We start from the raw sequence: 26,244 nt of genomic DNA, 5'->3' as shown, positions 1-26,244 counted from the left end.
CTCCGCCCCCTCTCATTCCCTCCATGTTTCTCTCACTCTCCTGCGACTATCTCCCTCCTGTTACTTTCATTCAGAGAGACAGATGGAGAGAAAGAGAGAAATTCACGTCACTGTTCCAAACACCAGCATTATTCGGGAATTATACCGGCTTCAAGCTCAGGACTTTAATTACAGGCCTTCAGGAGAGCTTTACACACAATGAATTTACTTCTAAAATGCAGTCACTGTTACAATACAGGGAATTCTGCAGGCAAGCTGTGCAGAACAAGATCCCAGCAATGGTGACACTTCAAAATTCAGTTTACCGAGGTTTTGAGTGTGGATTTCTCTCTCTCTCTCTCTGTTTTCTTCCATCTTTCTCTGCCTTCCCGCTCTCACGCACACTCCGCCTGTCTCTCTCTCTCTCTCTGCGTTTAACCTGCCACCTCCAGCTGTTTCCCACTCTCCCTCTTTTTCTCTCCATCTGTTTCTGCCTCAGTGTTGTAATGCAGAAATTGATGCAGGGAATGTATGCACAGCAGGATCCCACAATGTGATCACAGCCAGATGTCCCATCACAGTCCTCAAAAAATGCTAAACTCCATCTTTAAACTTCTAACAAGTCTTTAGACAGCTTCACGTTCAGCTCTTGTAATTATTGTAAAATTATTGTAAAAACATAGAGAAATCCACACTCAGACCCTCAGGAAGCTGAATTTTATTGTGTCCTCATTGTTGTCATGTAAGTAATGCTACAGGGCACTAGATGCACAGCAAGATCCCACAAGCAGCAATGCGACAATATCCAGATTTCAGTCCCCAGAAAGGGTGAAACTCCCCCTTTAAACTGGGAACAAGCTGCTGATTCCGTCTCACCATTTCAAATAACGACAAATCGCATTGCTGTGTGTGGCATGTTTTTCAATTTATTCAAGGTTTAAATGGAGAAGCTGAGTGTGAAACAGAGACAGAGACGAGAAAGCATGGGGAGGGGGGGCGGGAGATAGAAACACGGGGAAAGAATGTGGAGACAGAGAGAATGTCAACCTCAGAACGACAGTAAAATGAATTAAAATGGGCCCCGTGCATTTTAGTTAACTGTTAGCTTCATAGCATTGCCCAAAACAGCAGCATACCTCACAGACAGGGTTGGAAGGAGCAAGTGGCAAATGGGAATCCCTCCTGATGTTGCTCCTTTAACCTTAGGCTTTCAACATGTTTAAAACTCCAGGGCCCCAATCCGACAGGAACTATTTCAACCAGGGCCCCAGAGAGGAAATTAAACCGCGGGCTAATAAACAGACACAACTCATGTGGGCCCTTTTGGTGCAGCCTGTGGACAAGGCCTCAGTCCGTCCCCTCTTGAGGAAGCTTCTCACCAAGGATTCCTCATCCCAGACTTTCCCTCTTTTCACTTTCACGATGCAGTTTTCAGAATGAAAATTCCTCAGGGGAATGAAGGAGAAAAATTGGATTAAAATACAAAGCGAGGACATTTTTAAACAAAATAGCACAGCAAGAGCCCAGGCGTTCCAGTCTCAGTTATACAGTCAATCAGCAATATTCAAATACAACCAAATCACAGTTTTATAAACCAGATTGAGACAGAGAGAGCGTGCGCGCACACACACACACACACACACACACACACACACACACACACACACACACACACACACACACACACACACACACACACACACTGAACCGTCTGGGGAATGTGTCTACTCTCTCCACAGAGAGTGAAAGGTGGATTTTGTGATTGGAACTGGGATGTTTCTACCCAGTTCTATCCTGAGTGAGCTGTTTGCAAACTCCACCCCTTGAGCCTCTGACAGGTTGGGTTGTCATTCAATCTCCTGCCTCGTGGACCTGTCCATTGATATGTTAATCCCAAGACAGGACCTTCCTGACTCTTCCAGTCCATTGATATGTTAATCCCAGGACAGGACCTTACTGACTCTTCCAGTCCATTGATATGTTCATCCCAGCACAGTAATGCTTTCAGCCATTTCTTAGTTAATGTTAAACCTTTAATTCTTTCCCTACAGTTTGAAAATATCAAACAGTGATCCAACACTCACCCCTAAAATCTTCACACGAAACCCGCAATACAGGACTGGGCAGATAATGGGGATTGTTACTGTGTTTGTGTTTGGGGATTTTTGCTGTCATCAGTGTAGACTGTAAAGTATCTCCCCTTCCCTCACTTCTAAAGTCTCTCAGGGTTGTTGTTGCGCACTGACAGCTTTTTCAGTGTCCAGTCCCTTTCAACTTTAAATAAAATCTGTGAAACACAAATAAATGTAAATTTCTCCTACAAGCTGTTTTGTCTCCCCTCTTCCACTGTCTCTCTCTTTCACTCCCTATCTCTCTCTCTTACTCTCTCAGGACTGGGCAGGCACAGGGGATTATTACTGAGGTTCTGTTGGCCATTTTTACTGTCATCAGTGTGGATTATAAAGTCTGTGTCTGTCTGTGGTTGTGAGTGTTGTATGTGTGTCTATGCGTGTGTGTCTGTGTGTGTGTCTCCGTGAGTGTGTGTGTGTGTGTGTCTGCACGCTTGTGTGTGTGTGTGAGAGAGAATCTCAGGGTCACCTCTCTGCATCTCTATCTCTCCTTCCTCCTCTGTTTCTCTTTCTCTCTCCATCCCTCCCTCTCTCTGTTTGTCTCTCTCAGAGAGACACAGAAAATAGGAGCAGGAGCAGGCCATTCGGCACATCGGGTCTGCTCTGCCATTCAATAAAGGTCATGACCGATGGTCTAATTCAGTCCCCTGTTCCCACTTTCTCCACATAACCCTTGAAACCTTTGACATTAAGACATATATCTCTGTGTGTGTTTCTCTGTGTGTGTGTTTCTCTGTGTGTGTTTTTCTCTCTGTTTGTTTCTGTGTGTGTGTTTCTCTGTGTGAGTGCGTTTCTGAGTGTATGTGTTTCTGTATGTGTGTGTGTTTCTGTGTGTGTTTCTGTGCGTGTGTTTCTCTGTGTGTGTTTCCGTGTGTGCTCCTCTGTGTGTCTGTTTCTGTGTGTGTGTTTCTGTGTGTGTGTGTGTTCCTGTGTGTGTATATGTTTCTGTGTCTGTGTGTTTCTGTGTGTGTGTTTCTCTGCTTGTGTTTCTGTGGGGTGTGTTTCTGTGCGTGTGTGTTTCTATGTGTGTTTCTGTGTGTGTTTCTGTGTGTGTGTTTCTGTGTTTGTGTTTCTGTGTCTGTGTGTGTGTTTCTGTGTGTGTGTTTCTCTGTGTGTTTCTGTGTGTGTTTTTCTGTGTGTGTTCCTGTGCGTGTGTGTTTCACTCTGCGTTTCTCTGTGTGTTTCTGTGTGTGTTTCTGTGTGTGTGAGTGTGTGTGTGTTTCTCCGTATTTCTGTGTGTGTGTGTTTCTCTGTGTGTATTTCACTATGTGTTTATCTGTGTGTTTCTCTTTGTATTTCTCTGTGTGTTTCTCTGTGTGTGTTTCTCTGTGTGTGTTTCTCTCTGTGCGTGTGTTTCTCTGTGTGTGTGTGTTTCTGTGTGTGTTCTGTGTGTGTGTTTCTCTGTCTGTTTGTTTCACTGTGTGTTTGTTTCTGAGTGTGTGTGTGTTTCTCTGTGTGTGTGTTTCACTGTGTGTGTATTTCTCTGTGCGTGTGTTTCTGTGTGTGCGTGATTCTGTGTCTGTGTGTGTGTTTCTGTCTGTGTTTCTATGTGTGTTTCTCTTTGTGTTTCTCTGAGTGTGTTTCTGTGTGTGTGTGTTTCTGTGAGTGTGTTTCTCTGTGTGGGTTTCACTGTGTGTGTGTTTCTGTGTGTGTGTGTGCTTCTGTCTGTGTTTCTATGTGTGTTTGTCTTTGTGTTTCTCTGAGTGTGTTTCTCTGTGTGTGTGTTTCTGTGTGTGTGTGTGTGTGTGTTTGTGTGTCTCTGTGTGTGTAGCTGTGTGTATTTCTGTGTGTGTATTTCTCTCTGTGTCTGTTTCGATGTGTGTATGTTTTTGTGTGCGTGTGTTTCTCTGTGTGTATGTGTTTCTGTGTGTGTTCTGTGTGTGTGTTTCTCTGTCTGTTTGTTTCACTGTGTGTGTGTTTCTCTGTGTGTGTGTTTCACTGTGTGTGTGTTTCTGTGTGTGATTCTGTGTGTGTGTGTGATTCTGTGGCTGTGTGTGTGTTTCTGTCTGTGTTTCTATGTGTGTTTCTCTTTGTGTTTCTCTGAGTGTCTTTCCCTGTGTGTGTGTTTTTGTGTGCGTGTGTGTTTCTCTGTGTGTGTTTTCACTGTGTGTGTGTTTCTGTGTGTGTGTGTTTCTGTGTCTGTGTGTGATTCTGTGTCTCTGTGTGTGTTTCTGTCTGTGTTTCTATGTGTGTTTGTCTTTGTGTTTCTCTGAGTGTGTTTCTCTGTGTGTGTGTTTCTGTGTGTCTGTGTTTCTGTGTGCCTGTGTGTGTGATTCTGTGTGTGTTTCTGTGTGTGTGTTCGTCTGTGTGCGTGTTTCTCAGTGTATCAGTTTCTCTGTGTGTGTTTCTCTGTGTGTGTGTTTCTGTGTGCGTGTGTGTGTTTCTGTGTGTCTGTGTGTGTGTTGCTGTGTGTATTTCTGTGTGTGTATTTCTCTGTGTGTGTGTTTCGCTGTGTGCATGTTTCTGTGTGCGTCTGTTTCTCTGCGTGTGTGTGTTTCTGTGTGTGTGTTTCTCTGTCTGCTTGTTTCACTGTGTGTGTGTTTCTGTGTGTGTGTGTGTTTCTCTGTGTGTGTGTTTCTGTGTGTGTGTGCGTGTGTGTTTCAGTGTGTGTGTTGCTGTGTGCATTTCTGTGTGTGTATTTCTCTGTGTATGTGTTTCGCTGTCTGTGTGTTTCTGTGTGCGTGTGTTATGTGTGTGTGTGTTTCTGTGTCTGTGTGTGTGTTTCTGTCTGTTTGTTTCTGTGTGTGTGGGTTTCAATGTGTGTTTTTCCGTCTGATTCTCTGTGTGTATCTCTGTGTGTGTGTGTTTCTCTCAGTTTCTGTGTCTCTGTTTCTGTGTGTGTGTGTGTACTTCACTGTGTTTGTTTCCCTGTGTGTGTTTCTCTGTGTGTGTGCCTCTGCGTGTGTGTATCTCTGTGAGTGTTTTTCTCAGTGTGTGTTTCTCTGTGTGTGTACTTCCGTGGGTGTGTGCGTTTCTGTGTGTGTGTTTCTGTATGTGTGTGTGTTTCTATGTGATTCTCTGTGCGTGTTTCTCTGTGTGTGTTTCTCTGTGTGTGTTTCCGTGTGTGTTTCTCTGTGTGTGTTTCTCTGTGTGTGTTTCTCTGTGTGTGTTTCCGTGTGTTATTCTCTGTGTGTCTATTTCTGTGTGTGTGTGTTTCTGTGTGTGTGTGTGTTTCTGTGGCTGTGTGTGTGTTTATGTGCGTGTTTTTCTCTGTGTGTTTCCGTGAGTGTTTCTCTGTTTGTCTGTTTCTCTGTGTGTGTTTCTGTGTGCGTGTGTTTCTGTGTGTGTGCATGTTTCTGTGTCCTTGTGTGTTTCTGTGAATGTGTTTCTATGTGTGTGTTTCTCTGCTTGTGTTTCTGTGGGTGAGTGTTTCTGTGCGTGTGTGTGTGTTTATGTGTGTGTTTTTCTCTGTGTGTGTTTCCGTGAGATTTTCTCTGGTTGCCTGTTTCTCTACGTGTGTGTTTGTGTGTGTATGTGTTTTTCGCTGTGTGTGTTTCTCTGTGTGTGTTTCAATGTGTGTGTGTGTGTGTTTCTCTGTGTGTGTGTGTGTTTCTGTGCGTGTTTATCTGTGTGTATTTCTGTGTGTGTGTTTCTCTGTGTGGGATTCTGTGTGTGTGTTTCTGTGTCTGTGTGTTCCTCTGTGTGTGTATGTTTCTGTGTCTGTGTGTTTCAGTGTGTCTTTCTCTGTGTCTGTTTCTCTGTGTGTGCTTCTGTGTGTGTGTTTCTCTGTATGTGTGTGTGTTTCGGTGTTGTGTGTTACTGTGTGTGTGTATCTTTGTCTGTGTGTGTTTCTGTGCCCGTGTTTCTGTGTCTGTGTTTCTGTGTGTGTGTTTCTTTGTGTGTATGTATGCGTTTGTATGTTTCTGTGTATGTTTCTGTGTGTGTGTTTCTGTGTGTGTGTGTTTCTGTGTGTGTGTGTGTTTCACTGTGTGTGTGTTTCTGTGTGTGTGTTTCTGTGTGTGTATGTGTTTCTGTGTGTGTCTCTGTGTGTGTGTTTCTCTGTCTGTGTGTTTCACTGTGTGTGTTTCTGTGTGTGTGTTTCTCCGTGTGAGTGTGATTCTGTGTCTGTGTGTGTGTTTCTGTCTGTGCTTCTCTGTGTGTTTCTCTGTGTCTTACTGTGTGTGTGTTTCTGTGTGTGTGTTTCTGTGTGTGCGTTTCACTGTCTGTTTCTCTGTGTGTTCCTCTATGTGTTTCTCTGTGTGTTTATGTGTGTGTATTTCTCTGTGTGTGTTTCACTGTGTGTTACACTGTGTGTTTCTCTGTGTTTACCTGTGTGTCTGTGTGTGAGTTTCTGTGTGTGTGTTTCTCTGTGTGTGTGTTTCAATGTGTGTGTGTTTCTCTGTGTGTTTCATTCTGTGTTTTTCTGTGTGTTTCGCTGTGTTTTTCAGTGTATGTGTGTTTCGGTGCGTGTGTCTGTGTGTGTGTTTAACTGTGTGTGTCTCTGTGTGTTCCTCCGTGTGTTTCTGTGTGTGTGTTTATCTGTGTTTCTGTGTGTGTGTGTTTATGTGTGTGTGTGTGTGTGTGTGTGTGTGTGGATGTTTCTCTGTGTGTGTTTCTCTGTGTTTTTCACTGTGTGTTTCATTGTGTGGTTCTCTGTGTGTATCTGTGTGCCTGTATGTTTCTGTGTGTGTGTTGCACTGAATGTTTCAATGTGTGTTTCTATCTGTGTTTCTCTGTATGTTTCTCTCCGTGTTTCTCTGAGTGTGTTTCTGTGTGTGTGTGTGTGTTTCAGTGTATGTTTCTGTATGTGTGTTTCTCTGTGTGTATGTTTCTCTGTATGTTTTTTCTGTGTGTGTTTCTGTGTGTGTGTTTCTCTGCGTGTGTGTTTCTGTGTGTGTGTCTGTGTGTGCGTTTCTGTGTGTGTGTGTTTCTCTGTCTGTGTGTGTGTTTCTGTGTGTGTGTTTCTGTGTGAGTTTCTCTGCGTGTTTCAGTGTGTGTGTGTTTCTGTATGTGAGTGTGTGTGTTTCTCTGTGTGTGTTTCTCTGTTTGTTTCTCTTTGCATTTCTCTGTGTGTTTCTCTGTGTGTGTTTCTCTGTGTGTGTGTTTCTCTGCGTGTGTGTTTCTCGGTGTGTGCTTTTCACTGTGTGTGTTTCTGTGTGTGTGTGTTTCCCTGTGTGCGTGTTTCTGTGTGTGTGTGTTTCTGTGTATTTGTTTCTGTGTGTGTGTTTCTCTGTGTGTGCTGCCGTGTGTGTTTCTCTGTGTGTCTGTTTCAGTGTGTGTGTGTTTCTGTGTGTGTGCGTTTCTGTCTGCGTGTGTGTTTCGGCGACTGTGTGCGTGTTTCTGACGTCTGTTTGTGTGTTTCTCTGTGTGTGTTTCCGTGTGTGATTCGGTGAGTGTTTCTGTGTGTTTGTTTCTGTGCGTGTGTGTGTTCTCTGTGTGTGCGTGTTTCTCTGTGTGTGTGTTTCTCGGTTTGTGTTTCTGTGGGTGGGTGCGTTCTTCTTTGTGTGTGTGTGTGTGTTTCTGTGTGTGTTTCTGAGAGTGTGTTTCTGTGTGTGTGTGTTTCTCTGTGTGTTTTTTTCTATGTGTGTGTTTCTCTGTGTGTGTTTCTGTGTGTGTGTTTCTATGTGTTTGTTTCTCTGCTTGTGGTTCTGTGGGTGAGTGTTTCTGTGCATGTGTGTGTGTTTATGTGTGTGTTTTTCTCTGTTGTGTTTCCGTGAGATTTTCTCTGGTTGCCTGTTTCTCTGCGTGCGTGTTTGTGTGTGTATGTGTTTTTCGCTGTGTGTGTTTCTCTGTGTGTGTTTCAATGTGTGTGTGTGTGTTTCTCTGTGTGTGTGTGTTTCTGTGCGTGTTTATCTGTGTGTATTTCTGTGTGTGTGTTTCTCTGTGTGGGATTCTGTGTGTGTGTTTCTGTGTATGTGTGTTCCCCTGTGTGTGTATGTTTCTGTGTGTGTGTGTTTCAGTGTGTCTTTCTCTGTGTCTGTTTCTCTGTGTGTGCTTCTGTGTGTGTGTTTCTCTGTATGTGTGTGTGTTTCTGTGTTGTGTGTTTCTGTGTGTGTGTATCTTTGTCTGTGTGTGTTTCTGTGCCCGTGTTTCTGTGTCTGTGTTTCTGTGTGTGTGTTTCTTTGCGTGTATGTATGCGTTTGTATGTTTCTGTGTATGTTTCTGTGTGTGTGTTTCTGTGTGTGTGTGTTTCTGTGTGTGTATGTGTTTCTGTGTGTGTCTCTGTGTGTGTGTTTCTCTGTCTGTGTGTTTCACTGTGTGTGGTTCTGTGTGTGTGTGTTTCTCCGTGTGAGTGTGATTCTGTGTCTGTGTGTGTGTTTCTGTCTGTGCTTCTCTGTGTGTTTCTCTGTGTCTTACTGTGTGTGTGTTTCTGTGTGTGTGTTTCTGTGTGTGCGTTTCACTGTCTGTTTCTCTGTGTGTTCCTCCATGTGTTTCTCTGTGTGTTTATGTGTGTGTATTTCTCTGTGTGTGTTTCACTGTGTGTTACACTGTGTGTTTCTCTGTGTTTACCTGTGTGTCTGTGTGTGGCTCTGTGTGTGTGTTTCTCTGTCTGTGTGTTTCACTGTGTGTGGTTCTGTGTGTGTGTGTTTCTCCGTGTGAGTGTGATTCTGTGTCTGTGTGTGTGTTTCTGTCTGTGCTTCTCTGTGTGTTTCTCTGTGTCTTACTGTGTGTGTGTTTCTGTGTGTGTGTTTCTGTGTGTGCGTTTCACTGTCTGTTTCTCTGTGTGTTCCTCTATGTGTTTCTCTGTGTGTTTATGTGTGTGTATTTCTCTGTGTGTGTTTCACTGTGTGTTACACTGTGTGTTTCTCTGTGTTTACCTGTGTGTCTGTGTGTGAGTTTCTGTGTGTGTGTTTCTCTGTGTGTGTGTTTCAATGTGTGTGTGTTTCTCTGTGTGTTTCTTTCTGTGTTTTTCTGTGTGTTTCGCTGTGTTTTTCAGTGTATGTGTGTTTCGGTGCGTGTGTCTGTGTGTGTGTTTCTCTGTGTGGGATTCTGTGTGTGTGTTTCTGTGTCTGTGTGTTCCTCTGTGTGTGTATGTTTCTGTGTGTGTGTGTTTCAGTGTGTCTTTATCTGTGTCTGTTTCTCTGTGTGTGCTTCTGTGTGTGTGTTTCTCTGTATGTGTGTGTGTTTCGGTGTTGTGTGTTTCTGTGTGTGTGTATCTTTGTCTGTGTGTGTTTCTGTGCCCGTGTTTCTGTGTCTGTGTTTCTGTGTGTGTGTTTCTTTGTGTGTATGTATGCGTTTGTATGTTTCTGTGTATGTTTCTGTGTGTGTGTTTCTGTGTGTGTGTGTTTCTGTGTGTGTGTGTTTCACTGTGTGTGTGTTTCTGTGTGTGTGTGTTTCTGTGTGTGTATGTGTTTCTGTGTGTGTCTCTGTGTGTGTGTTTCTCTGTCTGTGTGTTTCACTGTGTGTGTTTCTGTGTGTGTGTTTCTCCGTGTGAGTGTGATTCTGTGTCTGTGTGTGTGTTTCTGTCTGTGCTTCTCTGTGTGTTTCTCTGTGTCTTACTGTGTGTGTGTTTCTGTGTGTGTGTTTCTGTGTGTGCGTTTCACTGTCTGTTTCTCTGTGTGTTCCTCTATGTGTTTCTCTGTGTGTTTATGTGTGTGTATTTCTCTGTGTGTGTTTCACTGTGTGTTACACTGTGTGTTTCTCTGTGTTTACCTGTGTGTCTGTGTGTGAGTTTCTGTGTGTGTGTTTCTCTGTGTGTGTGTTTCAATGTGTGTGTGTTTCTCTGTGTGTTTCATTCTGTGTTTTTCTGTGTGTTTCGCTGTGTTTTTCAGTGTATGTGTGTTTCGGTGCGTGTGTCTGTGTGTGTGTTTAACTGTGTGTGTCTCTGTGTGTTCCTCCGTGTGTTTCTGTGTGTGTGTTTATCTGTGTTTCTGTGTGTGTGTGTTTATGTGTGTGTGTGTGTGTGTGGATGTTTCTCTGTGTGTGTTTCTCTGTGTTTTTCACTGTGTGTTTCATTGTGTGGTTCTCTGTGTGTATCTGTGTGTCTGTATGTTTCTGTGTGTGTGTTGCACTGAATGTTTCAATGTGTGTTTCTATCTGTGTTTCTCTGTATGTTTCTCTCCGTGTTTCTCTGAGTGTGTTTCTGTGTGTGTGTGTGTGTTTCAGTGTATGTTTCTGTATGTGTGTTTCTCTGTGTGTATGTTTCTCTGTATGTTTTTCTGTGTGTGTTTCTGTGTGTGTGTTTCTCTGCGTGTGTGTTTCTGTGTGTGTGTCTGTGTGTGCGTTTCTGTGCGTGTGTGTTTCTCTGTGTGTGTTTCTGTGTGCGTGTGTTTCTGTGTGTGTGTGTTTCTCTGTCTGTGTGTGTGTTTCTGTGTGTGGGTTTCTGTGTGTGTTTCTGTGTGAGTTTCTCTGCGTGTTTCAGTGTGTGTGTGTTTCTGTATGTGAGTGTGTGTGTTTCTCTGTGTGTGTTTCTCTGTTTGTTTCTCTTTGCATTTCTCTGTGTGTTTCTCTGTGTGTGTTTCTCTGTGTGTGTGTTTCTCTGCGTGTGTGTTTCTCGGTGTGTGCTTTTCACTGTGTGTGTTTCTGTGTGTGTGTGTTTCCCTGTGTGCGTGTTTCTGTGTGTGTGTGTTTCTGTGTATTTGTTTCTGTGTGTGTGTTTCTCTGTGTGTGCTGCCGTGTGTGTTTCTCTGTGTGTCTGTTTCAGTGTGTGTGTGTTTCTGTGTGTGTGCGTTTCTGTCTGTGTGTGTGTTTCGGCGACTGTGTGCGTGTTTCTGACGTCTGTTTGTGTGTTTCTCTGTGTGTGTTTCCGTGTGTGATTCGGTGAGTGTTTCTGTGTGTTTGTTTCTGTGCGTGTGTGTGTTCTCTGTGTGTGCGTGTTTCTCTGTGTGTGTTTCTCGGTTTGTGTTTCTGTGGGTGGGTGCGTTCTTCTTTGTGTGTGTGTGTGTTTCTGTGTGTGTTTCTGAGAGTGTGTTTCTGTGTGTGTGTGTTTCTCTGTGTGTTTTTTTCTATGTGTGTGTTTCTCTGTGTGTGTTTCTGTGTGTGTGTTTCTATGTGTTTGTTTCTCTGCTTGTGGTTCTGTGGGTGAGTGTTTCTGTGCATGTGTGTGTGTTTATGTGTGTGTTTTTCTCTGTTGTGTTTCCGTGAGATTTTCTCTGGTTGCCTGTTTCTCTGCGTGCGTGTTTGTGTGTGTATGTGTTTTTCGCTGTGTGTGTTTCTCTGTGTGTGTTTCAATGTGTGTGTGCGTGTTTCTCTGTGTGTGTGTGTTTCTGTGCGTGTTTATCTGTGTGTATTTCTGTGTGTGTGTTTCTCTGTGTGGGATTCTGTGTGTGTGTTTCTGTGTATGTGTGTTCCCCTGTGTGTGTATGTTTCTGTGTGTGTGTGTTTCAGTGTGTCTTTCTCTGTGTCTGTTTCTCTGTGTGTGCTTCTGTGTGTGTGTTTCTCTGTATGTGTGTGTGTTTCTGTGTTGTGTGTTTCTGTGTGTGTGTATCTTTGTCTGTGTGTGTTTCTGTGCCCGTGTTTCTGTGTCTGTGTTTCTGTGTGTGTGTTTCTTTGCGTGTATGTATGCGTTTGTATGTTTCTGTGTATGTTTCTGTGTGTGTGTTTCTGTGTGTGTGTGTTTCTGTGTGTGTATGTGTTTCTGTGTGTGGCTCTGTGTGTGTGTTTCTCTGTCTGTGTGTTTCACTGTGTGTGTTTCTGTGTGTGTGTTTCTCCGTGTGAGTGTGATTCTGTGTCTGTGTGTGTGTTTCTGTCTGTGCTTCTCTGTGTGTTTCTCTGTGTCTTACTGTGTGTGTGTTTCTGTGTGTGTGTTTCTGTGTGTGCGTTTCACTGTCTGTTTCTCTGTGTGTTCCTCTATGTGTTTCTCTGTGTGTTTATGTGTGTGTATTTCTCTGTGTGTGTTTCACTGTGTGTTACACTGTGTGTTTCTCTGTGTTTACCTGTGTGTCTGTGTGTGGCTCTGTGTGTGTGTTTCTCTGTCTGTGTGTTTCACTGTGTGTGGTTCTGTGTGTGTGTGTTTCTCCGTGTGAGTGTGATTCTGTGTCTGTGTGTGTGTTTCTGTCTGTGCTTCTCTGTGTGTTTCTCTGTGTCTTACTGTGTGTGTGTTTCTGTGTGTGTGTTTCTGTGTGTGCGTTTCACTGTCTGTTTCTCTGTGTGTTCCTCTATGTGTTTCTCTGTGTGTTTATGTGTGTGTATTTCTCTGTGTGTGTTTCACTGTGTGTTACACTGTGTGTTTCTCTGTGTTTACCTGTGTGTCTGTGTGTGAGTTTCTGTGTGAGTGTTTCTCTGTGTGTGTGTTTCAATGTGTGTGTGTTTCTCTGTGTGTTTCTTTCTGTGTTTTTCTGTGTGTTTCGCTGTGTTTTTCAGTGTATGTGTGTTTCGGTGCGTGTGTCTCTGTGTGTGTTTAACTGTGTGTGTCTCTGTGTGTTCCTCCGTGTGTTTCTGTGTGTGTGTTTATCTGTGTTTCTGTGTGTGTGTGTTTATGTGTGTGTGTGTGTGTGTGTGGATGTTTCTCTGTGTGTGTTTCTCTGTGTTTTTCACTGTGTGTTTCATTGTGTGGTTCTCTGTGTGTATCTGTGTGTCTGTATGTTTCTGTGTGTGTGTTGCACTGAATGTTTCAATGTGTGTTTCCCTCTGTGTTTCTCTGTATGTTTCTCTCCGTGTTTCTCTGAGTGTGTTTCTGTGTGTGTGTGTGTGTTTCAGTGTATGTTTCGGCATGTGTGTTTCTCTGTGTGTATGTTTCTCTGTATGTTTTTTCTGTGTGTGTTTCTGTGTGTGTGTTTCTCTGCGTGTGTGTTTCTGTGTGTGTGTCTGTGTGTGTGTTTCTGTGTGTGCGTGTTTCTCTGTGTGTGTTTCTGTGTGCGTGTGTTTCTGTGTGTGTGTGTTTCTCTGTCTGTGTGTGTGTTTCTGTGTGTGGGTTTCTGTGTGTGTTTCTGTGTGAGTTTCTCTGCTTGTTTCAGTGTGTGTGTGTTTCTGTATGTGAGTGTGTGTGTTTCTCTGTGTGTGTTTCTCTGTGTGTAGTTCACTGTGTGTTTCTCTGTTTGTTTCTCTTTGCATTTCTCTGTGTGTTTCTCTGTGTGTATTTCTCTGTGTGTGTGTTTCTCTGCGTGTGTGTTTCTCTGTGTGTGCTTTTCACTGTGTGTGTTTCTCTGTGTGTGTGTTTCCCTGTGTGCGTGTTTCTGTGTGTGTGTGTTTCTGTGTATTTGTTTCTGTGTGTGTGTTTCTCTGTGTGTGCTGCCGTGTGTGTTTCTCTGTGTGTCTGTTTCAGTGTGTGTGTGTTTCTGTGTGTGTGCGTTTCTGTCTGTTTGTTTCTGTGTGTGTAGGTTTCAATGTGTGTTTCTCCGTCTGTTTCTCTGTGTGTATCTGTGTGTGTGTGTGTTTCTCTCAGTTTCTGTGTCTCTGTTTCTGTGTGTGTGTGTGTACTTCTCTGTGTTTGTTTCCCTGTGTTTGTTTCTCTGTGTGTGTGCCTCTGCGTGTGTGTATCTCTGTGAGTGTTTTTCTCAGTGTGTGTTTCTCTGTGTGTGTACTTCTGTGGGTGTGTGCGTTTCTGTGTGTGTGTTTCTGTATGTGTGTGTGTTTCTATGTGATTCTCTGTGCGTGTTTCTCTGTGTGTGTTTCTCTGTGTGTGTTTCCGTGTGTGTTTCTCTGTGTGTGTTTCTCTGTGTGTGTTTCTCTGTGTGTGTTTCCGTGTGTTATTCCCTGTGTGTCTATTTCTGTGTGTGTGTGTTTCTGTGTGTGTGTGTGTTTCTGTGGCTGTGTGTGTGTTTATGTGCGTGTTTTTCTCTGTGTGTTTCCGTGAGTGTTTCTCTGTTTGTCTGTTTCTGTGTCTGTGTTTCTGTGTGCGTGTGTTTCTGTGTGTGTGCATGTTTCTGTGTCCTTGTGTGTTTCTGTGAATGTGTTTCTATGTGTGTGTTTCTCTGCTTGTGTTCCTGTGGGTGAGTGTTTCTGTTTCGTGTGTGTGTGTTTATGTGTGTGTTTTTCTCTGTGTGTGTTTCCGTGAGATTTTCTCTGGTTGCCTGTTTCTCTGCGTGCGTGTTTGTATGTGTATGTGTTTTTCGCTGTGTGTGTTTCTCTGTGTGTGTTTCAATGTGTGTGTGTGTGTTTCTCTGTGTGTGTGTGTGTTTCTGTGTGTGTGTTTCTCTGTGTGGGATTCTGTGTGTGTGTTTCTGTGTATGTGTGTTCCTCTGTGTGTGTATGTTTCTGTGTGTGTGTGTTTCAGTGTGTCTTTCTCTGTGTCTGTTTCTCTGTGTGTGCTTCTGTGTGTGTGTTTCTCTGTATGTGTGTGTGCTTCGGTGTTGTGTGCTTCTGTGTGTGTGTATCTTTGTATGTGTGTGTTTCTGTGCCCGTGTTTCTGTGTCTGTGTTTCTGTGTGTGTGTTTCTTTGCGTGTATGTATGGGTTTGTATGTTTCTGTGTATGTTTCTGTGTGTGTGTTTCTGTGTGTGTGTGTTTCTGTGTGTGTGTGTGTTTCACTGTGTGTGTGTTTCTGTGTGTGTGTGTTTCTGTGTGTGTATGTGTTTCTGTGTGTGTATGTGTTTCTGTGTGTGGCTCTGTGTGTGTGTTTCTCTGTCTGTGTGTTTCACTGTGTGTGTTTCTGTGTGTGTGTGTTTCTCCGTGTGAGTGTGATTCTGTGTCTGTGTGTGTGTTTCTGTCTGTGCTTCTCTGTATGTTTCTCTGTGTCTTACTGTGTGTGTGTTTCCGTGTGTGTGTTTCTGTGTGTGCGTTTCACTGTCTGTTTCTCTGTGTGTTCCTCTATGTGTTTCTCTGTGTGTTTATGTGTGTGTGTTTCTCTGTGTGTGTTTCACTGTGTGTTACACTGTGTGTTTCTCTGTGTTTACCTGTGTGTCTGTGTGTGAGTTTCTGTGTGTGTGTTTCTCTGTGTGTGTGTTTCAATGTGTGTGTGTTTCTCTGTGTGTTTCTTTCTGTGTTTTTCTGTGTGTTTCGCTGTGTTTTTCAGTGTATGTGTGTTTCGGTGCGTGTGTCTGTGTGTGTGTTTAACTGGGTGTGTCTCTGTGTGTTCCTCCGTGTGTTCTGTGTGTGTGTTTATCTGTGTTTCTGTGTGTGTGTGTTTATGTGTGTGTGTGTGTGTGTGGATGTTTCTCTGTGTGTGTTTCTCTGTGTTTTTCACTGTGTGTTTCATTGTGTGGTTCTCTGTGTGTATCTGTGTGTCTGTATGTTTCTGTGTGTGTGTTGCACTGAATGTTTCAATGTGTGTTTCTCTCGGTGTTTCTCTGTATGTTTCTCTCCGTGTTTCTCTGAGTGTGTTTCTGTGTGTGTGTGTGTTTCAGTGTATGTTTCTGTATGTGTGTTTCTCTGTGTGTATGTTTCTCTGTATGTTTTTTCTGTGTGTGTTTCTGTGTGTGTGTTTCTCTGCGTGTGTGTTTCTGTGTGTGTGTCTGTGTGTGTGTTTCTGTGTGTGCGTGTTTCTCTGTGTGTGTTTCTGTGTGCGTGTGTTTCTGTGTGTGTGTGTTTCTCTGTCTGTGTGTGTGTTTCTGTGTGTGGCTCTGTGTGTGTGTTTCTCTGTCTGTGTGTTTCACTGTGTGTGTTTCTGTGTGTGTGTGTTTCTCCGTGTGAGTGTGATTCTGTGTCTGTGTGTGTGTTTCTCTGTGTGTGTGTGTTTCACTGTGTGTGTGTTTCTGTGTGTGTGTGTTTCTGTGTGTGTATGTGTTTCTGTGTGTGTATGTGTTTCTGTGTGTGGCTCTGTGTGTGTGTTTCTCTGTCTGTGTGTTTCACTGTGTGTGTTTCTGTGTGTGTGTGTTTCTCCGTGTGAGTGTGATTCTGTGTCTGTGTGTGTGTTTCTGTCTGTGCTTCTCTGTATGTTTCTCTGTGTCTTACTGTGTGTGTGTTTCTGTGTGTGTGTTTCTGTGTGTGCGTTTCACTGTCTGATTCTCTGTGTGTTCCTACATGTGTTTCTCTGTGTGTTTATGTGTGTGTGTTTCTCTGTGTGTGTTTCACTGTGTGTTACACTGTGTCTTTCTCTGTGTTTACCTGTGTGTCTGTGTGTGAGTTTCTGTGTGTGTGTTTCTCTGTGTGTGTGTTTCAATGTGTGTGTGTTTCTCTGTGTGTTTCTTTCTGTGTTTTTCTGTGTGTTTCGCTGTGTTTTTCAGTGTATGTGTGTTTCGGTGCGTGTGTCTGTGTGTGTGTTTAACTGTGTGTGTCTCTGTGTGTTCCTCCGTGTGTTTCTGTGTGTGTGTTTATCTGTGTTTCTGTGTGTGTGTGTTTATGTGTGTGTGTGTGTGTGTGTGTGTGTGTGTCGATGTTTCTCTATGTGTGTTTCTCTGTGTTTTTCACTGTGTGTTTCATTGTGTGGTTCTCTGTGTGTATCTGTGTGTCTGTATGTTTCTGTGTGTGTGTTGCACTGAATGTTTCAGTGTGTGTTTCTCTCTGTGTTTCTCTGTATGTTTCTCTCCGTGTTTCTCTGAGTGTGTTTCTGTGTGTGTGTGTGTTTCAGTGTATGTTTCTGTATGTGTGTTTCTCTGTGTGTATGTTTCTCTGTATGTTTTTTCAGTGTGTGTTTCTGTGTGTGTGTTTCTCTGCCTGTGTGTTTCTGTGTGTGTGTCTGTGTGTGTGTTTCTGTGTGTGTGTGTTTCTCTGTCTGTGTGTGTGTTTCTGTGTGTGGGTTTCTGTGTGTGTTTCTGTGTGAGTTTCTCTGCGTGTTTCAGTGTGTGTGTGTTTCTGTATGTGAGTGTGTGTGTTTCTCTGTGTGTGTTTCTCTGTGTGTAGTTCACTGTATGTTTCTCTGTTTGTTTCTCTTTGCATTTCTCTGTGTGTTTCTCTGTGTGTGTTTCTGTGTGTGTGTGTTTCTCTGCGTGTGTGTTTCACTGTGTGTGCTTTTCACTGTGTGTGTTTCTGTGTGTGTGTGTTTCCCTGCGTGCGTGTTTCTGTGTGTGTGTGTTTCTGTGTATTTGTTTCTGTGTGTGTGTTTCTCTGTGTGTGCTGCCGTGTGTGTTTCTCTGTGTGTCTGCTTCAGTGTGTGTGCGTTTCTGTCTGTGTGTGTGTTTCGGCGACTGTGTGCGTGTTTCTGACGTCTGTTTGTGTGTTTCTCTGTGTGTGTTTCCGTGTGTGATTCGGTGAGTGTTTCTGTGTGTTTGTTTCTGTGTGTGTGTGTTCTCTGTGTGTGCGTGTTTCTCTGTGTGTGTGTTTCTCGGTTTGTGTTTCTGTGGGTGCGTGCTTCTTTGTGTGTGTGTGTGTGTTTCTGTGTGTGTTTCTGCGAGTGTGTTTCTGTGTGTGTGTGTTTCTCTGTGTGTTTTTTTCTATGTGTGTGTTTCTCTGTGTGTGTTTCTGTGTGTGTGTTTCTCTGTGTGTGTTTCTCTGTGTGTGTTTCTCTGTGTGTGTTTCCGTGTGTTATTCTCTGTGTGTCTGTTTCTGTGTGTGTGTGTGTTTCTGTGGCTGTGTGTGTGTTTATGTGCGTGTTTTTCTCTGTGTGTTTCCGTGAGTGTTTCTCTGTTTGTCTGTTTCTGTGTGTGTGTTTCTGTGTGCGTGTGTTTCTGTCTGTGTGCATGTTTCTGTGTCCTTGTGTGTTTCTGTGAATGTGTTTCTATGTGTGTGTTTCTCTGCTTGTGTTTCTGTGGGTGAGTGTTTCTGTGCGTGTGTGTGTGCTTATGTGTGTGTTTTTCTCTGTGTGTGTTTCTGTGAGATTTTCTCTGGTTGCCTGTTTCTCTGCGTGTGTGTTTGTATGTGTATGTGTTTTTCGCTGTGTGTGTTTCTCTGTGTGTGTTTCAATGTGTGTGTGTGTGTTTCTCTGTGTGTGTGTGTGTGTTTCTGTGCGTGTTTATCTGTGTGTATTTCTCTGTGTGTGTTTCTCTGTGTGGGATTCTGTGTGTGTGTTTCTGTGTATGTGTGTTCCTCTGTGTGTGTATGTTTCTGTGTGTGTGTGTTTCAGTGTGTCTTTCTCTGTGTCTGTTTCTCTGTGTGTGCTTCTGTATGTGTGTTTCTCTGTATGTGTGTGTGTTTCGGTGTTGTGTGTTTCTGTGTGTGTGTATCTTTGTCTGTGTGTGTTTCTGTGCCCGTGTTTCTGTGTCTGTGTTTCTGTGTGTGTGTTTCTTTGTGTGTATGTATGCGTTTGTATGTTTCTGTGTGTGTTTCACTGTGTGTGTGTTTCTGTGTGTGTGTGTTTCTGTGTGTGTATGTGTTTCTGTGTGTGTTAGTGTTTCTGTGTGTGTCTCTGTGTGTGTGTTTCTCTGTCTGTGTGTTTCACTGTGTGTGTTTCTGTGTGTGTGTGTTTCTCCGTGTGAGTGTGATTCTGTGTCTGTGTGTGTGTTTCTGTCTGTGCTTCTCTGTGTGTTTCTCTGTGTGTTCCTCTATCTGTTTCTCTGTGTGTTTATGTGTGTGTATTTCTCTGTGTGTGTTTCACTGTGTGTTACACTGTGTGTTTCTCTGTGTTTACCTGTGTGTCTGTGTGTGAGTTTCTGTGTGTGTGTTTCTCTGTGTGTGTGTTTCAATGTGTGTGTGTTTCTCTGTGTGTTTCTTTCTGTGTTTTTCTGTTTGTTTCGCTGTGTTTTTCAGTGTATGTGTGTTTCGGTGCGTGTGTCTGTGTGTGTGTTTAACTGTGTGTGTCTCTGTGTGTTCCTCCGTGTGTTTCTGTGTGTGTGTTTATCTCTGTTTCTGTGTGTGTGTGTTTATGTGTGTGTGTGTGTGTATGTTTCTCTGTGTGTGTTTCTCTGAGTTTTTCACTGTGTGTTTCATTGTGTGGTTCTCTGCGTGTATCTGTGTGTCTGTATGTTTCTGTGTGTGTGTTGCACTGAATGTTTCAATGTGTGTTTCCATCTGTGTTTCTCTGTATGTTTCTCTCCGTGTTTCTCTGTGTGTGTTTGTGTGTGTGTGTGTGTGTTTCAGTGTATGTTTCTGTATGTGTGTTTCTCTGTGTGTATGTTTCTCTGTATGTTTTTTCTGTGTGTGTTTCTGTGTGTGTGTTTCTCTGCCTGTGTGTTTCTGTGTGCGTGTCTGTGTGTGTGTTTCTGTGTGTGCGTGTTTCTCTGTGTGTGTTTCTGTGTGCGTGTGTTTCTGTGTGTGTGTGTTTCTCTGTCTGTGTGTCTGTTTCTGTGTGTGGGTTTCTGTGTGTGTTTCTGTGTGAGTTTCTCTGCGTGTTTCAGTGTGTGTGTGTTTCTGTATGTGAGTGTGTGTGTTTCTCTGTGTGTGTTTCTCTGTGTGTAGTTCACTGTATGTTTCTCTGTTTGTTTCTCTTTGCATTTCTCTGTGTGTTTCTCTGTGTGTGTTTCTGTGTGTGTGTGTTTCTCTGCGTGTGTGTTTCACTGTGTGTGCTTTTCACTGTGTGTGTTTCTGTGTGTGTGTGTTTCCCTGCGTGCGTGTTTCTGTGTGTGTGTGTTTCTGTGTATTTGTTTCTGTGTGTGTGTTTCTCTGTGTGTGCTGCCGTGTGTGTTTCTCTGTGTGTCTGCTTCAGTGTGTGTGCGTTTCTGTCTGTGTGTGTGTTTCGGCGACTGTGTGCGTGTTTCTGACGTCTGTTTGTGTGTTTCTCTGTGTGTGTTTCCGTGTGTGATTCGGTGAGTGTTTCTGTGTGTTTGTTTCTGTGTGCGTGTGTTCTCTGTGTGTGCGTGTTTCTCTGTGTGTGTGTTTCTCGGTTTGTGTTTCTGTGGGTGCGTGCTTCTTTGTGTGTGTGTGTGTGTGTGTTTCTGTGTGTGTTTCTGCGAGTGTGTTTCTGTGTGTGTGTGTTTCTCTGTGTGTTTTTTTCTATGTGTGTGTTTCTCTGTGTGTGTTTCTGTGTGTGTGTTTCTGTGTGTGTGTTTCTCTGTGTGTGTTTCACTGTGTGTGTTTCCGTGTGTTATTCTCTGTGTGTCTGTTTCTGTGTGAGTGTGTGTTTCTGTGGCTGTGTGTGTGTTTATGTGCGTGTTTTTCTCTGTGTGTTTCCGTGAGTGTTTCTCTGTTTGTCTGTTTCTGTGTGTGTGTTTCTGTGTGCGTGTGTTTCTGTCTGTGTGCATGTTTCTGTGTCCTTGTGTGTTTCTGTGAATGTGTTTCTATGTGTGTGTTTCTCTGCTTGTGTTTCTGTGGGTGAGTGTTTCTGTGCGTGTGTGTGTGTTTATGTGTGTGTTTTTCTCTGTGTGTGTTTCTGTGAGATTTTCTCTGGTTGCCTGTTTCTCTGCGTGTGTGTTTGTATGTGTATGTGTTTTTCGCTGTGTGTGTTTCTCTGTGTGTGTTTCAATGTGTGTGTGTGTGTTTCTCTGTGTGTGTGTGTGTTTCTGTGCGTGTTTATCTGTGTGTATTTCTCTGTGTGTGTTTCTCTGTGTGGGATTCTGTGTGTGTGTTTCTGTGTATGTGTGTTCCTCTGTGTGTGTATGTTTCTGTGTGTGTGTGTTTCAGTGTGTCTTTCTCTGTGTCTGTTTCTCTGTGTGTGCTTCTGTGTGTGTGTTTCTCTGTATGTGTGTGTGTTTCGGTGTTGTGTGTTTCTGTGTGTGTGTATCTTTGTCTGTGTGTGTTTCTGTGCCCGTGTTTCTGTGTCTGTGTTTCTGTGTGTGTGTTTCTTTGTGTGTATGTATGCGTTTGTATGTTTCTGTGTATGTTTCTGTGTGTGTGTTTCTGTGTGTGTGTGTTTCTGTGTGTGTGTGTGTTCCACTGTGTGTGTGTTTCTGTGTGTGTGTGTTTCTGTGTGTGTATGTGTTTCTGTGTGTGTATGTGTTTCTGTGTGTGTCTCTGTGTGTGTGTTTCTCTGTCTGTGTGTTTCACTGTGTGTGTTTCTGTGTGTGTGTGTTTCTCCGTGTGAGTGTGATTCTGTGTCTGTGTGTGTGTTTCTGTCTGTGCTTCTCTGTGTGTTTCTCTGTGTCTTACTGTGTGTGTGTTTCTGTGTGTGTGTTTCTGTGTGTGCGTTTCACTGTCTGTTTCTCTGTGTGTTCCTCTATGTGTTTCTCTGTGTGTTTATGTGTGTGTATTTATCTGTGTGTGTTTCACTGTGTGTTACACTGTGTGTTTCTCTGTGTTTACCTGTGTGTCTGTGTGTGAGTTTCTGTGTGTGTGTTTCGCTGTGTGTGTGTTTCAATGTGTGTGTGTTTCTCTGTGTGTTTCTTTCTGTGTTTTTCTGTTTGTTTCGCTGTGTTTTTCAGTGTATGTGTGTTTCGGTGCGTGTGTCTGTGTGTGTGTTTAACTGTGTGTGTCTCTGTGTGTTCCTCCGTGTGTTTCTGTGTGTGTGTTTATCTGTGTTTCTGTGTGTGTGTGTTTATGTGTGTGTGTGTGTGTGTGTGTATGTTTCTCTGTGTGTGTTTCTCTGAGTTTTTCACTGTGTGTTTCATTGTGTGGTTCTCTGTGTGTATCTGTGTGTCTGTATGTTTCTGTGTGTGTGTTGCACTGAATGTTTCAATGTGTGTTTCCCTCTGTGTTTCTCTGTATGTTTCTCTCCGTGTTTCTCAGTGTATGTTTCTGTATGTGTGTTTCTCTGTGTGTATGTTTCTCTGTATGTTTTTTCTGTTTGTGTTTCTGTGTGTGTGTTTCTCTGCGTGTGTGTTTCTGTGTGTGTGTCTGTGTGTGTGTTTCTGTGTGTGCGTGTTTCTCTGTGTGTGTTTCTGTGTGCGTGTGCATCTGTGTGTGTGTGTGTTTCTCTGTCTGTGTGTGTGTTTCTGTGTGTGGGTTTCTGTGTGTGTTTCTGTGTGAGTTTCTCTGCGTGTTTCAGTGTGTGTGTGTTTCTGTATGTGAGTGTGTGTGTTTCTCTGTGTGTGTTTCTCTGTGTGTAGTTCACTGTGTGTTTCTCTGTTTGTTTCTCTTTGCATTTCTCTGTGTGTTTCTCTGTGTGTGTTTCTCTGTGTGTGTGTTTCTCAGCGTGTGTGTTTCTCTGTGTGTGCTTTTCACTGTGTGTGTTTCTCTGTGTGTGTGTTTCCCTGTGTGCGTGTTTCCCTGTGTGCGTGTTTCTGTGTGTGTGTGTTTCTGTGTATTTGTTTCTGTGTGTGTGTTTCTCTGTGTGTGCTGCCGTGTGTGTTTCTCTGTGTGTCTGTTTCAGTGTGTGTGTGTTTCTGTGTGTGTGCGTTTCATTCTGTGAGTGTGTTTCGGCGACTGTGTGCGTGTTTCTGACGTCTGTTTGTGTGTTTCTCTGTGTGTGTTTCCGTGTGTGATTCGGTGAGTGTTTCTGTGTGTTTGTTTCTGTGTGTGTGTGTTCTCTGTGTGTGCGTGTTTCTCTGTGTGTGTGTTTCTCGGTTTGTGTTTCTGTGGGTGCGTGCTTCTTTGTGTGTGTGTGTGTTTCTGTGTGTGTTTCTGCGAGTGTGTTTCTGTGTGTGTGTGTTTCTCTGTGTATTTTGTTCTATGTGTGTGTTTCTCTGTGTGTGTTTCTGTGTGTGTGTTTCCGTGTGTGTGTTTCTGTGTGTGTGTTTTTCTCTGTGTGTCTTTCTCTATGTGTGTTTCTGTGTGTGTGCTTCTGTGTGTGTGTGTGCGCTTCTGTGCGTGTTTCTCTGTGTGTTTTTCTGTGTGTGTTTCTCTGTGTGTGTATTTCTGTGTGTGTGCTTCTGTACGTGTGTGTTTCTGTGTGTGTTTCTCTGAGTGTGTTTCTGTGTGTCTGTTTCTCTGTGTGTGTTTCTGTGTGTGTGTGTGCTTCTGTGTGTGTGTGTCTGTGTGTGTCTGCATCTGTGTATTTGTATGTTTCTGTGTCTGTTTTTCTTTGTCAGTGTTTCTCTGTGTGTGTTTCTCTGTGTGCGTGTGTTCCTGTATGTGTGTGTTTCTGTGTGTGTATCTGTGTCTGTGTGTGTTTCTGTGTCTGTGTTTCTGTGTGTGCGTTTCTGTGTGTGTGTGTGTGTGTGTGTGTGTTTCTCTGAATTTCTGTACGTGTGTGCTTCTGTGTGTGTGTGTGTGTTTCTGTGTGTGTGTTTCTGTGTGTGTGTTTCTCTGTGTGTTCTGCTGTGTGTGTTTCTCTGTGTGTCTGTTTCTGTGTGTGTGTGTTTCTGTGTGTGTGCGTTTCTGTCTGTGTGTGTGTTTCGGCGAGTGTGTGTGTGTTTCTGCGTCTGCTTGAGTGTTTCTCTGTGTCTGTTTCCGTGTGTGTTTCTGTGTGTGTGTGTTTCTCTGTGTGTGCGTGTGTGTTTCTGTGTGTGTTTCTGTGTGTGCGTGTTTCTCTGTGTGTGTGTTTCTCGGTTTGTGTTTCTGTGGGTGTGTGCTTCTTTCTGTGTGCGTGTGTGTGTTTCTGTATGTGTTTCTGCGTGTGTGTTTCTGTGTGTGTGTGTTTCTCTGTGTGCGTTTTTCTCTGTGTGTGTTTCTCTCTGTGTGTTTCTGTGTGTGTGTTTCTCTGTGTGTGTGTTTCTCTGTTTGTGTTTTTCTCTGTTTGTTTTTCTCTGTGTGTGTGTTTCTGTGTGTGTGTGTGCTTCTGTGCGTGTTTCTCTGTGTGTTTTTCTGTGTGTGTGTTTCTCTGTGTGTTTATTTCTGTGTGTGTGTTTCTGTATTTGTGAGTTTCTGTGTGTGTTTCTCTGAGTGTGCTTCTGTGTGTGTGTTTCTCTGTGTGTTTATCTGTGTGTCTACGTTTCTGTGTGTGTTGCACTGAATGTTTCAGTGTGTGTTTCTATCTGTGCTTCTCTGTATGTTTCTCTCCGTGTTTCTCTGAGTGTGTTTCTGTGTGTGTTTGTGTGTGTTTCAGTGTATGTTTCTGTGTGTGTGTTTCTCTGTGTGTATGTTTCTCTGTATGCTTTTTCTGTGTGTGTTTCTGTGTGTGTGTTTCTCTGCGTGTGTGTTTCTCTGTGTGTGTGTTTCTGTGTGTGTTTCTGTGTGTGGGTTTCTGTGTGTGTTTCTGCGTGAGTTTCTCTGCGTGTTTCAGTGTGTGTGTGTTTCTGTATGTGAGTATGTGTGTGTTCTCTGTGTGTGCGTGTTTCTCTGTGTGTGTGTTTCTCGGTTTGTGTTTCTGTGGGTGCGTGCTTCTTTGTGTGTGTGTGTGTTTCTGTGTGTGTTTCTGCGAGTGTGTTTCTGTGTGTGTGTGTTTCTCTGTGTGTTTTTTTCTATGTGTGTGTTTCTCTATGTGTGTTTCTGTGTATGTGTTTCTGTGTGTGTGTTTCTGTGTGTGTGTTTTTCTCTGTGTGTCTTTCTCTATGTGTGTTTCTCTGTGTGTGCTTCTGTGTGTGTGTGTGCGCTTCTGTGCGCGTTTCTCTGTGTGTTTTTCTGTGTGTGTTTCTCTGTGTGTGTATTTCTGTGTGTGTGCTTCTGTACGTGTGTGTTTCTGTGTGTGTTTCTCTGAGTGTGTTTCTGTGTGTCTGTTTCTCTGTGTGTGTTTCTGTGTGTGTGTGTGCTTCTGTGTGTGTGTGTCTGTGTGTGTCTGCATCTGTGTATTTGTATGTTTCTGTGTCTGTTTTTCTTTGTCAGTGTTTCTCTGTGTGTGTTTCTCTGTGTGCGTGTGTTCCTGTATGTGTGTGTTTCTGTGTGTGTATCTGTGTCTGTGTGTGTTTCTGTGTCTGTGTTTCTGTGTGTGCGTTTCTGTGTGTGTGTGTGTGTGTGTGTGTGTGTTTCTCTGAATTTCTGTACGTGTGTGCTTCTGTGTGTGTGTGTGTGTGTTTCTGTGTGTGTGTTTCTGTGTGTGTGTTTCTCTGTGTGTGCTGCTGTGTGTGTTTCTCTGTGTGTCTGTTTCTGTGTGTGTGTGTTTCTGTGTGTGTGCGTTTCTGTCTGTGTGTGTGTTTCGGCGAGTGTGTGTGTGTTTCTGCGTCTGCTTGAGTGTTTCTCTGTGTCTGTTTCCGTATGTGTTTCTGTGTGTGTGTGTTTCTCTGTGTGTGCGTGTGTGTTTCTGTGTGTGTTTCTGTGTGTGCGTGTTTCTCTGTGTGTGTGTTTCTCGGTTTGTGTTTCTGTGGGTGTGTGCTTCTTTCTGTGTGCGTGTGTGTGTTTCTGTATGTGTTTCTGCGTGTGTGTTTCTGTGTGTGTGTGTTTCTCTGTGTGTGTTTTTCTCTGTGTGTGTTTCTCTCTGTGTGTTTCTGTGTGTGTGTTTCTGTGTGTGTGTGTTTCTCTGTGTGTGTTTTTCTCTGTTTGTTTTTCTGTGTGTGTGTGTTTCTGTGTGTGTGTGTGCTTCTGTGCGTGTTTCTCTGTGTGTTGTTCTCTGTGTGTGTTTCTCTCTGTGTGTTTCTGTGTGTGTGTTTCTGTGTGTGTGTGTTTCTCTGTGTGTGTTTTTCTCTGTTTGTTTTTCTCTGTGTGTGTGTTTCTGTGTGTGTGTGTGCTTCTGTGCGTGTTTCTCTGTGTGTTTTTCTGTGTGTGTGTTTCTCTGTGTGTGTATTTCTGTGTGTGTGTTTCTGTATTTGTGTGTTTCTGTGTGTGTTTCTCTGAGTGTGCTTCTGTGTGTGTGTTTCTCTGTGTGTTTATCTGTGTGTCTACGTTTCTGTGTGTGTTGCACTGAATGTTTCAATGTGTGTTTCTATCTGTGCTTCTCTGTATGTTTCTCTCCGTGTTTTACTGAGTGTGTTTCTGTGTGTGTTTGTGTGTGTTTCAGTGTATGTTTCTGTGTGTGTGTTTCTCTGTGTGTATGTTTCTCTGTATGCTTTTTCTGTGTGTGTTTCTGTGTGTGTGTTTCTCTGCGTGTGTGTTTCTCTGTGTGTGTGTTTCTGTGTGTGTTTCTGTGTGTGGGTTTCTGTGTGTGTTTCTGCGTGTGTGTTTCTCTGTGTGTGCTGCTGTGTGTGTTTCTCTGTGTGTCTGTTTCTGTGTGTGTGAGTTTCTGTGTGAGTGCGTTTCTGTCTGTGTGCGTGTTTCGGCGAGTGTGTGTGTGTTTCTGCGTCTGCTTGAGTGTTTCTCTCTGTGTGTTTCTGTGTGTGTGTTTCTCTGTGTGTGTGTTTCTCTGTGTGTGTTTTTCTCTGTGTGTGTTTCTCTGTGTGTGTGTTTCTGTATGTGTGAGTGTTTCTGTGTGTGTGCTTCTGTGTGTGTGTGTGCTTCTGTGCGTGTTTCTCTGTGTGTTTTTCTGTGTGTGTGTTTCTCTGTGTGTGTATTTCTGTTTGCGCGTGTTACTGTGCATGCGTGTTTCTGTGTGTGCTTCTCTGTGTGTGATTCTGTGTGTGTGTTTATCTGTGTGTGTTTCTGTGTGTGTGTGTGTGTGTGTTTCTCTGTGTGTGCGTGTGTGTTTCTGTGTGTGTTTCTGTATGTGCGTGTTTCTCTGTGTGTGTTTCACGGTTTGTGTTTCTGTGGGTGTGTGCTTCTTTCTGTGTGCGTGTGTGTGTTTCTGTATGTGTTTATGCGGGTGTGTTTCTGTGTGTGTGTGTTTCTCTGTGTGTGTTTTTCTCTGTGTGTCTTTCTCTCTGTGTGTTTCTGTGTGTGTGTGTGCTACTGTGCGTGTTTCTTTGTGTGTGTGTGTGTTTCTCTTTGTGTCTTTATGTGTATGTGTTTCT

At 43.5% G+C, this 26,244-nt stretch overlaps 1 protein-coding gene across 1 annotated transcript in view; it reads left to right on the top strand.

Moving 5' to 3' along the window:
• Positions 1-26,244, top strand: part of LOC137381141 (cytochrome c oxidase subunit 3-like) — an 80,339-nt gene that overhangs the window by 1,462 nt on the left and 52,633 nt on the right. Inside the window, exon 2 of the mRNA XM_068053528.1 lies at positions 1,186-1,329. Within this exon, the coding sequence (XP_067909629.1) occupies positions 1,186-1,329 (144 nt within the window). The remainder of the gene's footprint in view (positions 1-1,185; positions 1,330-26,244) is intronic.

The sequence above is a fragment of the Heterodontus francisci genome, chromosome 21 (genome assembly GCF_036365525.1).
Source record: "Heterodontus francisci isolate sHetFra1 chromosome 21, sHetFra1.hap1, whole genome shotgun sequence".
NCBI lineage: Eukaryota > Metazoa > Chordata > Chondrichthyes > Heterodontiformes > Heterodontidae > Heterodontus > Heterodontus francisci.
This window is presented reverse-complemented; position numbering and strand designations above follow the sequence as displayed.